The sequence below is a fragment of the Panthera pardus genome, unplaced genomic scaffold, assembly GCF_024362965.1.
Source record: "Panthera pardus isolate Hobbes unplaced genomic scaffold, ASM2436296v1 HiC_scaffold_16, whole genome shotgun sequence".
Taxonomy (NCBI): Eukaryota; Metazoa; Chordata; class Mammalia; order Carnivora; family Felidae; genus Panthera; species Panthera pardus.
Genome location: NW_026526721.1, coordinates 118,929,167 through 118,946,178, shown reverse-complemented (window position 1 = coordinate 118,946,178; position 17,012 = coordinate 118,929,167). Strand labels below are relative to the sequence as shown.

Below are 17,012 nucleotides of genomic sequence, written 5' to 3'. Positions count from 1 at the left end.
GCACCTTTCATCAAGCTAATGACATTTCAATCAGCACATTTTCTCCAGTTTCAATACTTTGCCATCTGAGCACAAGTCTCTAATTACGCCCAAGCAACAAGTTTCACATCAATCCTACAATTTCTGCACTCACCATACACCATTGCTCCTCCGGTTTCATGCAAGAAGCGAAATCGATGATTTTTAAATAACCAGATTGTCAAAATGGTAAGGATGAGCAAAAAATTAAAGACAAGCAGCTCCACTGCTCCCTGATGTTGAAACTGATACTCATCCTTCTCTGACATAAACCTTTGCTGTCTCTCCATTCTCTGGTCTTCTCGTAATTCCTTAGACAAAAACCTGGATAAGGACTATTTTATCCAGATTTGCCTGAAACAGTCTAGCTGCCTGAAGATTTCAGAATAAACACTGCCACTTAAGTTGCTACTTCATGAGCGTTCTGCCTTAGTATTCAGATGGCTTCTCGTTACAACTTCCTGTTTCTCTTAAAGCAGCCCTGTCTCTTTTCAAACTCCAGAGTGTAGTTTCATCATGGACTCTTACGGTCTTGAAACAATCCATTCCACGAAATTATCTCTCATGTTGGACAAACCTGCAAGCCATCATTCTGAGATCTTGAGTCATGATTCTTATTGTTTCAAACAAGCTCCTTAAACTGCATAACTGGTGAACTGTAGATTAAGAATAAAACAGATCACCTTTCATCAGCAACATTTTCTAAGTTCAAAAAGCTAATTCCGAATCATAACCTCAATCACACGCCAGATTTCACCTCTCCAACCAAAGTCTACCAATGTGACAGGGTTTAATTGATGGCTCTGATTTGACCTAAGATGATTTCACAGGAATTTTGTTTTAAGGTGAGAATGAAAAAAGAATTTAGTATATGACTCCCCCTCCTTCTCTATGGCTTTATATAACTGGTAGTCACAAGTGCAGCATTTAAACTGCTCCCTTTTACCAAGAATAAATGAAAGCAAAAGACACAGAGAAAATCCTGTCCCCATCTCTACAGCTGTGCTGTTTGGATATGTTAAGTCAAAAAAGAAAAGACACTAAACACATATCTTTGAAGGAAGAAACCATATAGCCATCCTCAGCAATACTACATACATGGACTTCTCTTTATAGAGCTTCTGGTCCAGACATCCAGGACCCACAGAAATCTGCCATAGATCACAAACTTCCTCTGTCCTGTGGCAAAACAATGTGGTGAGGTCACTGAGGAATAGTCTGCCACCAGCAACAAAGGCTCCAAAAATCACAAGACTTAGACCATAACAGTGATGATTCTTCAGCTCACCTTCCATTTGGCAGGCCGTTTCTGTTTGAATTCATATTTTTATGCTTTTTGGAAAAGTTCAAGACAATATTACTACCAGGGGCTCTGCTGATTTTTCAGCAACTGCTATGATTTGTTGGCCTTATTGGTTCTATAGTGCAATTAGATACATCCAAGGGTTCAGTGACTTTTTTTCTCATTTCATGGGTTAAGTGAGTTTTTTCTCATTTCATGGTACTATTGTAACAGAGGAGTATAAATCATTTAGTATCCCCACATTCAACAGAATTGGCATTCAGTGTGTAGAGTGTAAATGATTTCTTGAGTAGAGAAAGTCCAAATATATCCTCCAAAGCTCTTGTCACCAAAAGCTAGAGGTCAAACATATAATATATTGGAAATTAGCTCCTCAATAACAGTTTCACCCACAGGAAAGTCTCTCAACCACTTACTGTAAAACTGCTGTTTCAGCTTCTTTGCCTTCTGCAACTTTTGAAGCTGATTTCCTCTCTGAGTTTAACTCAGTGGGGGGTATTTATGTGGGCTGCAGATGTTCTTTTAACACACTACCCTTTTTGGCAGGCATATATGTGATGACTAATATTCGCACTGTTTTGAAATCTGTCAGCTAACGCTTGTGAGAATTTCATGAAGCCTTAGCTAGCAGGTTCTACCTTTACAATTTTGCAATCCCACAGGTTTAGTCTTGAGTTGTTAGATTTACAAGATAACCCGAATTCAAAGTCTAGCAATTCCCTTTTCTTTTTTTCTGTTTTGATCATCATTTAATTACTTTGGTTTCCTTTTAATAATGGTAATTACTCCATCTGGATAGAATAAACTTTCTTTGGTTGTCTTATTATGACATCCAATTGCATTCTCTTACCCAATAACACAGCTCAATGAGAGGATTAAAGTCCCTGAAATGTTTTGATTGGCTAATACATTGTTTTTAAAAGTCCTAAATTTGATGTCAACATACTCAAATAAGTATATTTCACATTGAAAACTATATATATGGCTTCTCTAGAAAAAAAAACAAAAACAAACAAAACTGGTAAGATCTGGCCCACTGGGCTCTCCTTCCCATGTGGCCACAATCTGTTAGTGCCTGTTTGCCACAAATCCCATTCATCCCATTTCACTCATTCATGTTCCCTGTGTGGCCCCTGCAGTCATTTGGAAGTGTGGCCCCTGGTTCACTCTAGGAATGGAATATATTCACTGTTCTGCTGTTCAATATCATTTTATTTTCTGTTGCACCAATAAAAGTACAAAAAAATGAAATAGAAAAACATATTAATATGGCACCTACCATGGACAGGAAATATTTTAGGAAATTTAATTTAGTCTAAATTAATGTTCATAAAAACTCTTCTTTCTACAGCTGAGGGATTTAAGGCTCAGAGTTGACAACATATGCAAGGGTGCATAACTAGTGGAAGTTAAATTTCTGTCTGGGGTTTAATGGCCTTAGGATGACATTTCTACGGTGATTAACTCATCTTGGTTTGTCAGGGACTTTCCTGGTTTTAGTACTGAAAGTCCCGTATCCCAGGAAACTCCTTAGTCACAGGCAAACCGATCATCCTAACAGACAAGGTTTCCAAAATGTGAAAATCCTCTTCTGTCAATAATAACTATTCTTTCTGACATTCCTGAGGGGTAATTCACACAAAGAAGAATATCAATTAAAAATTAAGGCACTGTTTTATTAGCTGGTGACAATAATCCTTAGTGCCAGGTTCTCTGATGAAGTTGGAATGGAACCCAAAATTTAGGCACAAGGCTCAAAGAAACATTCTTGATTGTTCCTTAATCCCACTCTTAGAACCTGCTGGCCAGTGAGTCAAAAATTCTTGCTGCAAGATGCAACATGCAGGTGAGAGGAAGTAAAGAGAAAAACAAGATGGCACAGCCCATTTCAGTGAGTATGCCCTGCCTTAGCTTGCCTATCCAGCACCATGGAAGGAAAGACTTGAAGAGAGGAGTCTCCCAGGCCCGGTAACCTTGTATTGCATGGTAATACCACCACTAGTGAACATGACCAGTTAGAATGCATATACTGAGTTTCAGAATCTAACCAATCACTTGAGAGTTCCTTATTCTTGGAGAGGACAGTGGAGATTGTGGGCTCAGAGGATCAAGAAGGGAGATTTTCCTAGGGTTGAGGAGAGATGCTGAGAGTTCCCTTTCCTCAATCACTAGAGTCCCACCCTGCCAACTTCTCCCTCAACCACTGTGTTTAACAGAAAATACTTAAGCCAACCCAGTGCTTCATTCACTTGGCCTATCTCCCAATATTCATCCCTCTCTGAGACCGGTGAAGTGGGGCTATATATTTTGCCCCCAAAATTTCTGAAATGGGCCAGGACAGGACTGTAATTAAGTTTACTTAAGGAGTATACCATGTCCTGAACCAAAAATTCATGACCCATCCCCCATTCTATTGTCAAATTCATCATAAATCCATCCATTAAAGTAATGAAATAAGGAGACTATTAGGCTGGGGTGGCTCTAATGCCTTGGTAGCCTATGCAAACAAACCAAATCTAAGCCACAGTCAATGCACTCAAATCTAAGAGTGAAACTTAAGAACAATCAATTACAAACAGCCATCTAGACTTTCCCAAATAAGGCAATCACTTAAGTGATACCCAATCAAATAATTTCCGAGACTCACTTCCACATCTTTTCTATAAATACTTCTCTCTTAGCTCCTGTTGGTAGAGTACTCCTAAACACTTTCAGTTTAATGCTGCCCCAGTTTAAATGGATATATACTCCCAAATAAACTTTTACAAATTTTAATGTGCCTTAGTTTACCTTTTAACACATCTCAGCTTCCCTACCCTCCAAAAAAGTCACATTAGCACAAAAATGTCCCGAATTTGAAGAATATGTGCCCCTCCCATTAATAGACTCTACAGAAAAATAAGAGTTCAAAAATTTCACAAGGAAGTTAAATTGCAATAAACACTTAAACAATATTAACTTCCCCAAAACTTACTACCCAATACCTGGTTTTTCTTTGTCTGCCTCTGTAGAGCCTTGGGTCTCTGGAATCCAGGGCCAAAAACCCTCAGTGGGGGAAAAACACATTTTGGAACAATGCTGGAGCCTCTGACCACAGCAAACCCCCTCGGGCATAATGTCCCTCTTAAGAATGTAACAGATACCACCTACTCCCCCTCAGGTTCCCCTCAGGAATTGGACAATCAAAATACCTAAGGAAACTAAGTAAACCATAAAACTTATGTTATCTGAGGGACAGTAAGGCCATGTCTGACTCTTCACACAATGGAATGGAGCCAATCAGAAATGGACAACCCAGCATCTAGAGTTATCCAGTCAGTAAGGGTAGAACCTGAGAAGGAATGAGGGGGAAGGGAAGAGGGTACTGAACAGAACCTTATGAAACAAAGACCCTTGCCTATAGTCATGGGTATTCACCCTCAAATGCCTCCTCTCTGTAAAGAAAGCTTTCATACTACTCTTATTTTCTAATCTTATACTCTAATAAACGTTTGCCTGCTGCTCATTTTGTGTCCAGTTCTTCATTCTTCGAAGCAGCAAGACAACAAATCCCCAGTACGGAGGTAAAAAATCCTGCAACATTTCTATTCAACAACTCAGGTACAGAAACATGTTTGGCATAAATGAGGATCTCTTCTTTCTTCTACCCTACAAGGTGTGTTCCTTCAGTGCTCTGAAGTGGGAAAACCGGGACATAGACCTCACTGTTTTTTCCCAGGTGACAATTTATCTCTGGATTGTTGATCTTTGATGGCCAGGAGTACATAAGAAGTTTCCCTATTCAGGGATAACCAGAAAGAAAGTGAATCCCCTTCCACTTGCACTGGATGCCACTTACTGGCCTTGCCCCAGAAAACATATACGAGATTCCACTTTTTATTTAGGCATTTATTCATTGAAGAATTCCCAAAGCTGTACAGAGTGGAAGAAAAGCAAATTTGGCATTGTGCTTGTAATCTAGCCACATCGGCCCTATGCCATTTAAGGGCAGTGGCTTCACAGCTAAAGCCTCAAGAGTGAGGAGGGTCCCAGATGGATAGCCCTGGATTCTTAATTCAGCCTCTTCTCTCCTTTTGTCTCCAGCTTTGTCCTGGCAACACATCACCACTTTTCTTTTGTAGAGAGAAACAATAAATGTTACATATCAATTATATCTCAATTTGAAAAGGTTAAGAAAAAAGAAATAAAAGCTTTGGTCCATTGATCCCCTCTTCTGTCTTGCACATATTGAAGAGTCAGGCATGAGAAACTCATTGGCTTTTTATTGTATTTAATCTGTCAGCTTTTCACAAGGTAAGGTAAATGCAAGCTGGCCACAGTGGCTTCCCCCAACCTAGGAAGGAAGTTTCAGAGATGAAGGGAAGTATGAGCTCTGGAGCCAAGGACAGGGAGGACAAAATGGAAAATTGCCACTGGAAGCTGCAGCTTATTTTAATGAAAATTTCCTGCAATCAAAGACCTGAGAAAATGCATTTCTTTGATTTCCTATTAACTGTCCACATGATAAATTAACATTCTTCTTAGGATATAACTTCTATTCTACGTCTTAAAAACTAGTAAGTCTGACCTCATTAGCTAAAAGACATTTTGCCCTATCACTTCTGTTAAGTTATAAAATGTTTATATGAACTAAAAAGAAAGGCCCCATGCCCTTCATCTCTCCCTAATTTCTACATTTTTTTCCAGTGAGAGAAAGGGACAAAAGAGAAGGGAAAGCAGAATTTTCAAAAAGGTGACACTGAATAATCTTAAAAATATTTTTCTGAAATGAAGTATGTAAATGGCAAGCAGGTTTTGACAGAAATACCTCTAGTGTCTCTTAAATCTATTAAAAATCCAGCCTTTGAGGCAGGCTTTGTTGTCTCAATGTGGGTTCCCTCAAAAGCAGAGCCTAAGACAAGGACTTAGGTGCAGCTAGTTTATTTAGATAATCCCAGGAATCACAAGTGAGGAAGTGTGCATAAAGACCAGGAAATACCATTATTCAGAAATAAAATTATAAGCCTCATTGGAGCCATTCCCCATTTCATCCATATCTTTACAGGGTCTGTGTACTTTGAAACTTTCATTTATAGGTATGCTGAAAACATTCCTTAAGCAGCACCTAAGATTAATTTTATTTATGCTTGAGGCAACTAAATTACATAATAAATTCCATGACAAACAACATGGGTCTCTTGGATAAGAAGGGAAATCATGCCCTATGGCCAGCAGAGTTAAAGTCCCATATCACCTGTGGAGAGGAAATTCTATATGCTTTGAAATGTTATTTTATGATGGTTATGTCATATCTAAAGTTTATGCTTTAAATTAAAAGTTTAAAACTATCCTGGGACTCTTTGAAGACTACTAGCAGATTTGGAGTCTGTTGAGAATCCATTTCCTGGTTCATATATAGACAGTTATATTCTAGCTGTTACATACAACTACATACAACCCCAGGTTGTATGTAAAATTACATACAACCCCAGGATTGTACTCCAAATAAAGTTTAAATTAACAATAGGTGGTTAAATATTCATTTTAATCCAGCATTGAAAGTTTTAAGGGATTTCATAGGAAAGTGTGATTTTAGTTCTATAAAAATGTCCTACATTACTGTGGAAGAAAACGACAAATTCACAAAGCTTTTCAATGGCATTTCTTTTGTGTGTTCTTATTACATTAGATATTAGATCCAAGAAAGTTTCTTCATTACCTAGACTAAGTATGGATATGCAAATAACAATTATATTATTCAGTTAGAAGATATAAGTAAGTAATCCATTCTCATTTCTAAGCTCTAGTTGAATGTATATGCTCCCTCCCATTCATATGTTGAAACCTGATCCTTACTATGATAATATTTGGAGGTTGGTCTTTTGGGATATAATTAGGGACTAGTGCCCTTATAAAAAGGACCCCAGAGAATCCCCTTGGCCCTTCTATCATGTGAGGACACAGCTAGAATATAACTGTCTATATATGAACCAGGAAATGGATTCTCAACAGACTCCAAATCTGCTAGCATCTTGATTTTGGGCTCCCCAGCCTCCAGAACTGTGAGAAATAGATGTTGTATAAGCCACTCAGATTATGGTAATTTTGATATAACAGCCCAGACAGACTAAGACACTAGGTAGGGGAAAGAATATTCCTCAAAATACTATCAGGACATATAAATCTCAATTGAAGCTGTAACAGAGAACATTGTATTATAGCAGCTGTCAGAAAGGCTCTTCAAGTTTCTCAGATTCCTTAACAAAATTCTTGAAAAGACAAGACAATTATGAATATTTACTCACTCTTTGTATTCTCTCTACAAAAATAGTTTTTCTATAGCACATTTGGGCTCCACAACTGAGGGACTATAAACAATATACAGTTTGTAAATGTTAAGTGAAGAATCTTTTTTTAAAAAACAAAAATGTCTTCCTATCTCTACTTTGAACATACTTTGAACCTTGTCTGTTAATGCACTATAATCTTGAGAAATGTTAAATTTAGAAAGAGCAGAATCAATTGATTGCCAGAAATTTAAAATTGAGACAGTGCTGAATTCCACCAAAACTTACTCTTACAACTAATTTATATCCATGTGAAAAATGGAATTGTTCTATTAGGATTCAGCACTTTAACCTCAGTTCCTCCCTTTCACTATCTTAACAAAAGAAGAATATACACAAAATAAAAACTGAGCAAGAACACAGTTATACCCGAAGTATAAGGCTTTTGGTGAACTATGTTTGACAATCTGGCTTAGACCAGAGGCCTCCCACCCCACCCAAAAGCTACATGGGAAAGTAAGGAGGACACATTCAGAGACACACCTCCTGAGGTAAGACCAGATCTGCAGGGCAGACTCCACATCCATGCACTTAGCCTGTTTTAAGAAGGGAGGTCTCCTGCAGAGACAGCAGGAAAGAGAAAGAAAAAAAAAAAAATGTTAGTGCTGTACCCACCCCTCAACCTTCAGGGCTCACTTCAACTGCAATGATCAAAGAAGGAGATAAAATGTTCAACCTTCTCTGCTCCCAAGCACTGGAAACTCACCTCCAGTAAGGTGTAGCCCAACTGATATGAGAGTGGGATCACCCACTGAACATTCCTGTTCCAAGGGATCAAGAGAGAGGCAGAAGCTCCCTCATGGCACCTCCAAAAGGTTAGATGTATTGGTAGAAGTTTCCTCCTGCATGGACCACTGCAAAATGTGGGGATAGTAGCAGAAGGATTGCCCATTAAGTCTCCTCAGGTATTTGTGCTTTAAACCTGTTGCATTTAACTGTCAAGCCTGTTAGGCTGTCAGGCTGACCCACTCCAGAGAGGAAACCAGCAATGTGTCTAAGCAATTCTCCTGTATTCAAGAGGATGCTTCTTTTGAATCCTCCTGAGACCAGTGTGTTAAGTGATCTAACTGTTGCTCCCTTCGAGAAAGGATAAACATTTATAAATTTGCCTTAACTCCACCTCACACCAAAGGACGAAGAATTATTCCTATTCAACTTTTTTGTGTGTAAATTGTGTTGATCCATATCGTGCAACCAGTTTTTTTAAAAAGTAAACAAGCTCCATGTGCTAGCATAAAAATACTCAAAAAATGCTCAAAAAATAAAACAATAAACATCCCAGACTTGACACTGATTATTTGATTATTAAGTTGAAAGAGTAAGCGCTAAAATTCTAAATCAAATTCCCTTTCCCCTTGTAAACTAAATTCATTTTTTTCTGTATACTTTCTGATTTTGTTGGATTGGTCTCATTCTGATGGGGCCAGATTTCCTTCAGCAGCTGTACTACTTTAGACCATCTCTGAAGCACTGAGATGACTATAGCTTCTTCAGCAACTACAAAGTTGAATTAATCCAGCCATAAATATTCATTCTGGTGTGCTAAAGAAAAGGACACCTGAGAATCACAGCACCAGACTTACTCTAATAAGTTAAGAAAACACAAGCAAGCAATTCCCATGCCACTTAGAGCATCATCCCAATCAAAATTATCTGTCCCCATTTTTGTAATTAGTACAACCCAGGTCTATATTTTTGTCATCATTCATGGAACATTGCTGAGAGTTTTTACCACTGGGAAATGCAGGCATGTGAAGAAAACACAAAGTTACAGGTAAAATATTTTGTTATCAGGCTGACCAACACAAACGTCCATATGGGCATGTGGGCCAGAGGAATTTAAACCCACAAGGGAGGAAGTGCCCATTCACTGGCACATTGTGTTTCCTACACTAATAGGGAAATTCACTTGGATATACTGCACTGTCTCGCCATTAGAGAGAAACATTCAAAATACTATCTTCTCTTTTTAAAAAAAAATTTATTTTGAGAGAGTGAGAGGGTGAGAGTGGGGGAGGTGCAGAGAGAGAGGGAGAAAGAGAATTCCCAAGTGTCAGAATCTGCACAGACAGTGCAGAGCCGATGCAGGGCTCCAAATGACAAACCATGAGATCATGACCTGAGCTGAAATCAAGAGTTGGATGCTTAACCCACAGGGCCACCCAGGTGCCTCAATACTATCTTCTTTTAAAACCATAAAATGTGCAGTGATGACACCTCTAGTCCAGTTCTCCAATAAATTTAAATTTATTGGCCGCCCTGTGTTTGTCCTGCATGTTGAAAACCTCTTAATTATTAATGAAATGACAAACATCTAGACCTTTAACATACTCCACTATAAAATCATGTGAGGGAATTGTTATGATATGAATGGCAACAGTTTTATGGTTTGTTGGGGCTGCATGATGAATATTGTTTTATTTCCTCTACTTTCATGTGAGCTGAAAATCTCCATAATAACCTTTTTTTTTCAAATGAATTTTTATGTCTCTCTTGATTGCTGCATTATGCTTTTTTTTCATGTGATTTTCCCTAAAACCTTGACGTTCCTTGGCTTTTGGACTTTCCAATCCTTAAACACATTTTTCCCGCATAATCAGTGATGCAACTATTCCTTCAGATACATCTTTTCTTACAGCAGTTTGATAATCCCCTAATACTCCATTCCCTTCTGTTCTTCCATGAATCCTACAAGATCAGCAGGGCCTTGAATGTTTTTTCCTCCTGGGTAGCATTGATAGCTGGATTAGAATGCCTGACGTCTTCTTTCTTTAAGACAAGACAGTTGTTCTAGGGTCCCCCATACAAAATTAATGAGTTCCAGAGCAATCAAATGTGTTCACTGTTTAAAAGTATCCAGTCACCTTCTTCATCCTAAATTGTATAATTCTACCCGTAAGTTATCTTCCATCTGCCCAGCAGCTAACCCTGGCTTGTAAATTATCTCTTTTGAATTATTGGGCTACTTTTACAGTGACTTATCGTCCCTAAACCCTTGTTCAGAGTCCTAACTATGAATTTCCTGGACATCTTCCCCCAAACCATGGCCATATGAGTTTTGCAAACTAAAGCGATGGTGTCACCTTAAAACTTACCAAACAATGTTTAATGTATTCTCTGCTAATCTTCCAGCCCTTTTATCAAATATTTTCCATTCTTTTCTGAAAACACCATGCAACATTTCCACAAAATTTATATGTATATGCAGATACATAAGGGGAGTATTTTCAGGTTTACAAAAAAATTAAGAGACAGATACAGAGATTTCCCTCATATCCTTTGCCCACACATGTAGAGCCTCCTCATTACCAGAATCATTCATAAGAATGGCACATTTTTTTTTTTTACCAAGAACAAACTTACATTGATAGATCATAATTGCCCAAAGTTCATAAAGTTCTCTTGTGGTGTTGTACATTCTATGGGTTTGGAAAAATGTATAATGACATATGCCCATCATTATAATATCATACAGAATATTTTCACTGCTCTAAAAAAACTTCTGTGCTTGGCCAATTCATCTCCCCACTGTCTCCACCTGCCCCTGGCAATGACTGATCTTCTCATCTCCATAGTTTTGCTTTTACCAGAATGTCATATAGTTGGGATCAAATAATAGTAATGTAGCCTTTTCATATTATTTTCTTTCCCTTAGTAACATGTATTTAATGTTCTTCCATGTGTTCTCTACCTGGGCCTTCACTGGGGGAGTTAACTCAGTTAGCTTTCTCCATCTTACTGTTTTTGTTTGTTCTCTTGAGCTCTCCAAAGTCCTTGATTGGGTAACACTAAAATATTTCCCTTTTTGCTAGTCCCATCTTTTTTCAAGAATTCAATCTTATTTCACCTCTATTTCAAAACATATGACTTCATTTTACTTTCAGTTTTCCTCATTGATGCTCTGATTGCAAGATCAAACCTCTTTCCAAAGAGTTTTCTGTCCTTGATATATCACTAAACAAACCAAATTCCTAATGTCAGAGTGTTCTGGGTAAAAATCTTAAAATTGTTCCTCTTTAGCCTTTGGTTCATAATAAGGATGGTTTTGTTTTGCCCTCTACTTCCACTTAAAAATGTGATATAGCCACTATAGGAGAAGGCCAACATTCCTCTTTCTTTCTTCCACTACCCTTATGTGGTTAAAACTAGTTGCAGTTTCTGAAATGTACACCCATGAGCAGAATTCTAAACATATCCAATTCAGAGCCAATATATGACTGGAGGCACAGGTCGGGGTATTTCCAGAACCCTCTGCAGTAGCCTCATGAGCCCTAGAAATTATTTGTCTCTTGATGTAGTTTAAAACAAAGTAAAGCAGTCAGAATTTGGAACAAGTGCTCTAGAGTTGCTACTGAGGCCTGATGCTGAAAAACTAGAGGATGAAATGAACACAGTAGTACCCAGTGCCCCATGGGAAACTTAACTTACAGACCTAGCTGAGAAGCACTATGTGGGGGAAAAAAAAAGATGCCATGAAAATGATAATCATTCTTTCCACAAATGTCTAAAAAGGCCTTGAATAGTGAAGATCACCTGCTTTGAGGTGGAACTCTATAACTGGAACTCTGCTTCTGAGCATCCTTGTGTCTGATGTACCAGCTGTGGACATGCTATAAGCCACTATGAGCTGTCCCAGCCTAAGCTAGCCACCAAGTCCCACCCTAAGATTGTCAGTCTCCTTAGATTTCCTTATAGTGACCAAATGCCCATCTTGCGTATCTACTTGTTTCCCAGCCCGTATTTTTGAGGTATTTTAGGTTAAAATTTTCTCTTGCTCACCTCCAGGGTGCTGACTGATGAAGTGAATATAGCCAACTGTATTAATGCCTTAGCAGTGCTTCTGCTGAAGCATATTGGAGAATGGAGCTTGGATCTTAGAATTAGAATCTGCACATTCACAATGGGGCTGTGTCCAGGCTGCAGACAAGACTGTGTAGCCACTTACCGAGCCAGCTTCAGGGACAAGCCTACATTGGGCTCGGTCTCAAATAGGTACTGCTGCCTGTAGAAGGACATGACCCCGGTGGGCTACTGCATTGCCACAGAAGTGAAGGTGAGCCTGTTTGCATCTGAGAGCTCAGGGGGTCACAGAAAGAGAGAAAAGTGGTCTCTTCCTCTGTTACAAGCATAATCCTCCAGGGTTAAATATAGCTTAAGTATCGCTCTGCTTGAGGAGGGTGGGAGGAGGGGCACAAGCCTCTTAGCCAGGACTATTCCAGAAGGACAGAAGAGTTGGTGAATGTGTCTTTCCTTCTGGGCCAAGATGGACTCATGTGAAGGAGAGAAATTTTCTACCCTAACTCTTCTAAGTTTTAGTTTTTAAAACTGAAGAGACCACAATGGGGGAGGCCAGACCTTCAGATGAGTCATCTAATCAGAGAAAGTCACAAATTCAGAAGCTTTCCCTATGAAACATCACCGAACTCTGATTTTAGTATTCATATGATAATATAATTGATAACTTTGTATTGTAATGCTTCTAACAAAGTTTTTCTAAACTCTAAAAATTCCACCCTTGAAATACAACCTTGTATTTCAATATCTCTTCAGTAATAGTAACTTCACTCAGGAGGAACACTCTTTTATTGGTCAAATATTGTGGCTCTCAAAGCAAGGTCTGGACCAGCAGCATTAGCATCACTTGGAAACTTGTTAGAAATGCAGATTATTCCACCTCAGCTCACTGCGTATGAAACCCTGGTGGGGTGAAACCCAGAAACCTGTGTTTAACAAGCCCTCCAAATGATTCCAGTGCTCACTAATGTTTGAGAACTACTGGTCCAAGACATGCCTTGATAGACAGATGCTTCAGTGGAGAAATAAATGACTCATGTCAAAAAGTGAAAGGATCTAATACACAAATGAAAAAGTGCTCAGGTCTGGTTTAAAAATACAGATTGAGAGGTGTCTGGGTGGCTCAGTTGGTTAAGCTTCTGAGTCTTGATTTCAGCTCTGGTCATGCTCTCATGGTTCGTGGGTTCTGAGCTCTGCATTGGGCTCTGCATGGAAAGTGTGGAGGCTGCTTGGGATTCTCTCTCCCCCTCTGTCTCTCTGCCCCTCCTCTGCTTGCACTGTCTCTGTCTCTCTCAAAATAAACTTTATTAAAAAATACAGATTGAAATAATTATTGTATAAAATCACATGTAAACAATACCACACATGCAAAACCTCAAGGTGATACCAATTATCCCACTCACAGATAAATTGAATGCCAACGCACTGTTATTTAAGGAACAGTTGTATGTGACCAGTGCTGTATTTTTTTCTTTTTCCTTTTCTTTTTCTTTTTTAAGTGTACGAAAGGACAGTAAACATCCTGTTCATTCTCCCAGGCATTGCATCACTTCCATTCCCAAGGGGTCGGCATCAGCTCCTGTCTGCAGTGTCCCACAGGCTTGGCCTCCTCTCTCCTCCTTCATCATTTATCTGATTCCCCTTCCTCCTTATACGTTTTGCCTCCATAAAAAGGTATATTGCTGTTTTGAAATAATATTCGATGTGGTTCTGCCTACATTGCCACTAAGAGTGTTGACACAGTAGACACAAAGATGATTATTATGCAGACATCTAGGATAACAAATAGTGTTTTCTTATCCTTTGTCCCTTTTTTTCTCCTATCTCTCTAACTCCTCTACTCTAAGGAAGCTCCTCCAGATATGATGTCCCTTTCCTCCTTTTATGCATTGGGTGCTAGCTCCACACTGCAGTCCCAGCTGTCTAGTGACATCTTTGTGAGTCCATGCTTGTCCTGTCATGCTTTCTTTTCTTTCTTCCTTTTATATTATCTCATTTTCTTCCTTCTTTTGCATTCTCTTTCCTTTCTCTCTAATTTCCCCTACTCCTTCTGTATTCCCCTGTCTTCTCTCCCTCACCCTTCTTTCATCTTATTTCCCCTTTCAGCCCAACTTAGGAGACGCTGAGCCAACTGGGAGGCAAACAGGAAACATGCAAGGTACTTTGGGGACACTGAGAACACTTGATGCTCTGAGGGTGAAGGGTCCAGTCCTGTGCTGGGTGTCCCTGGCCATAACAATATCTAGAAGCCAGGATTGGCGTGGCATTTACATTCTATGCACATTTTCCCCCTGGAGTTCACCCTACTAAATTATTCCAGTTTCAAGAACTTACTTTCTTTGGCCTCAGTTTCCTATCTCTCTCCCCCAATTCCAACTTCACTACACCTTGGGAATATCTGTTATAAAAAATAGGCAAGAATGTTTTCTTACTACCCTGTTCTTATTAGTATAAAACTATTGCAGAAGAGGTAGTTAACAAACAAAATGTACATATGCCACAGCCTTAAATCACAAGGTAACAGAGATTTAAACATCTCACGGAATTCTCATTCTCCCAAGGTGTGTACTATTCCTATAAACTCCTAAGTTTTTTTTCTATTTTTTTAAAATATAATTTATTGCCAAATTGGTTTCCATACAACACCCAGTGCTCATCCCAACAGGTGCCCTCCTCAATGCCCATCACCCACTTTCTCCTCTTCCCCACTCCCCCATCAACCCTCAGTTTGTTCTCAGTGTTTAAGAGTCTCTTATGGTTTGCGTCCCTCCCTTTCTGTAACTTTTTTTTCCCCTTCCCCTCCCCCATGGTCTTCTGATAAGTTTCTCAAGATACACAAAGTCATAAATTCCTAAGTTTTAACAAGAAATCCAGAGGGCATGTTAGAGTTCTACTGGTCTGGCTCTCTGGAAAGCACATTTCTGGGCAGCCATTTGCTCCTTGCTGTGACAAGCAATAATTCTTCAATAATTTTTGATAATTTTCTTCTGTTAACAGTGGATTTCTATTCAGGAACACCTCTGATTTCTTGTTGAACACCACCCTCTACATCTCTCAAATTCAAATGTGTCCCCCCTCCCCTGCCTCAATGTCCAGTAACTATTGTTGCCTTTAAGGATGGCAGAACCGAACCAATGTGTGCTCTGTGTCACCTCTCAACAATCTGCTCTTTAGTATTTGACACAGGTCCTGCAAGAGGCATGTTAACGAGTCGAGAGAACAGATCTAAATAATAATCATTTAAACTCCCAAAATGCAGAGATGCAGCAGTGCTACCCTGGAAGTCAAATCTACCTTCATTGCCACTCCAACCAGGCTAGAAGTTTAGACAACTTTTATAGTATTTGTCTTACGTTCCCATTTCTTAGTTTTGGCATAGTTTGGGTTTTTACAGATAGTAATAACAGCTAACATTACTGTTACCATAGGAATTCATACAATCAGCTCAATCACCCAATGAAATAGGTACTATCACTATGCTCATTTACAATAAGAGGAAACTAAATGCAGAGGAAAGGCACTTGTCCAAAGTCCTACAGCTAGGAAGTAGTACAGCTGGGACAGGACATCACCTTATCATTCATCTTTGGATTTGAAAATAATGATAGTGAAAATATAGACTTAATTAAGACCTTTTTGTATTTCTATTTGAGTTCTTTCTTCTTTTTCCCGTTTTTGATCTCATATCACACAAATCCTCCTAAGTCAGAATTTGGATAAAAGGCCTTGAAATGCATAAATTTGTTCTGAAAAATAACACCATTAATTAAAAGTGAACTTTCTGTTTCATCAGAAAAAACATGATTAAAATTGCCAGAACATTTTCTTGGGTTGAGAGTGGAAGAGGATTCTGACCACCACACTTCTGAAGGAGATTTTAATTACTATTCATTGCTTCCATTTTTAAGGGTGAACATGAAACCACTTCATGCTTAGGCATTTAGATATCTGACTTTATTTTGCCCCTGTTTTTTTTCAACATGTAATATTGAAAAGAATTGTTTTACTGCTTATAACGACGTACATCAAGAAAATAATGCCTCATTTATTTTATGTCAGGATTGGATAAGGCTCTTGGTGTGTGTCTCAGTCAATTTGAGCAGCTATCACAAATTACCACAGATTGGGTGACTTATAAACAACAGAAATTTATTTCTCATAAGGTGGGAAGCCCACTTCCTGTTTCACAGACAGATGTCTTCTAGCTGTCTTCACATGGTGGAAGGGACAAGGAAGCTCTCAGGGATCTCTCTCTCTCTTTTTAATGTTTATTTATTTTGAGAGAGAGAGAGAGAGAATGCAACCAGGGGAGGGACAGAGAGAGAGGTGAGAGAGCACCCCAAGCAGGCTCCACATTGTCAGCTCAGAGCCTGATGCGGGGCTTGAACTCACAAACCATGAGATCCTGACCTGAGCCAAAACCAAGAGTCAGACACTTAACTGACTGAGCCACCCAGGTGCCCCAGGTGATTAGAGTTTTAAATACACAGAGAACTACAAATCAGTGTGAAAAAGAAAATGCAGGAAAAAATTCTATAAAATATGAATAAATAATTTACAGATCTGTGTAT

At 38.9% G+C, this 17,012-nt stretch overlaps 1 protein-coding gene across 8 annotated transcripts in view; it reads right to left on the bottom strand.

Moving 5' to 3' along the window:
* SLC9A9 (solute carrier family 9 member A9) overlaps positions 1-17,012 on the bottom strand; it is a 701,238-nt gene that overhangs the window by 577,129 nt on the left and 107,097 nt on the right. Inside the window, exon 6 of one of the 8 annotated variants that reach the window (XM_053903746.1) lies at positions 14,776-14,839. The exons of 6 other annotated variants lie outside the window; for them this stretch is intronic. Coding sequence is in view for 1 of the 2 variants with exons in the window: in XM_053903741.1 (XP_053759716.1) it covers positions 134-308 (175 nt within the window). In the remaining variant the exon portion in view is untranslated. Of the gene's footprint in view, positions 1-133; positions 473-14,775; positions 14,840-17,012 lie in introns of those variants that run through there. One more of the 8 variants, XM_053903741.1, reaches the window with a different exon arrangement.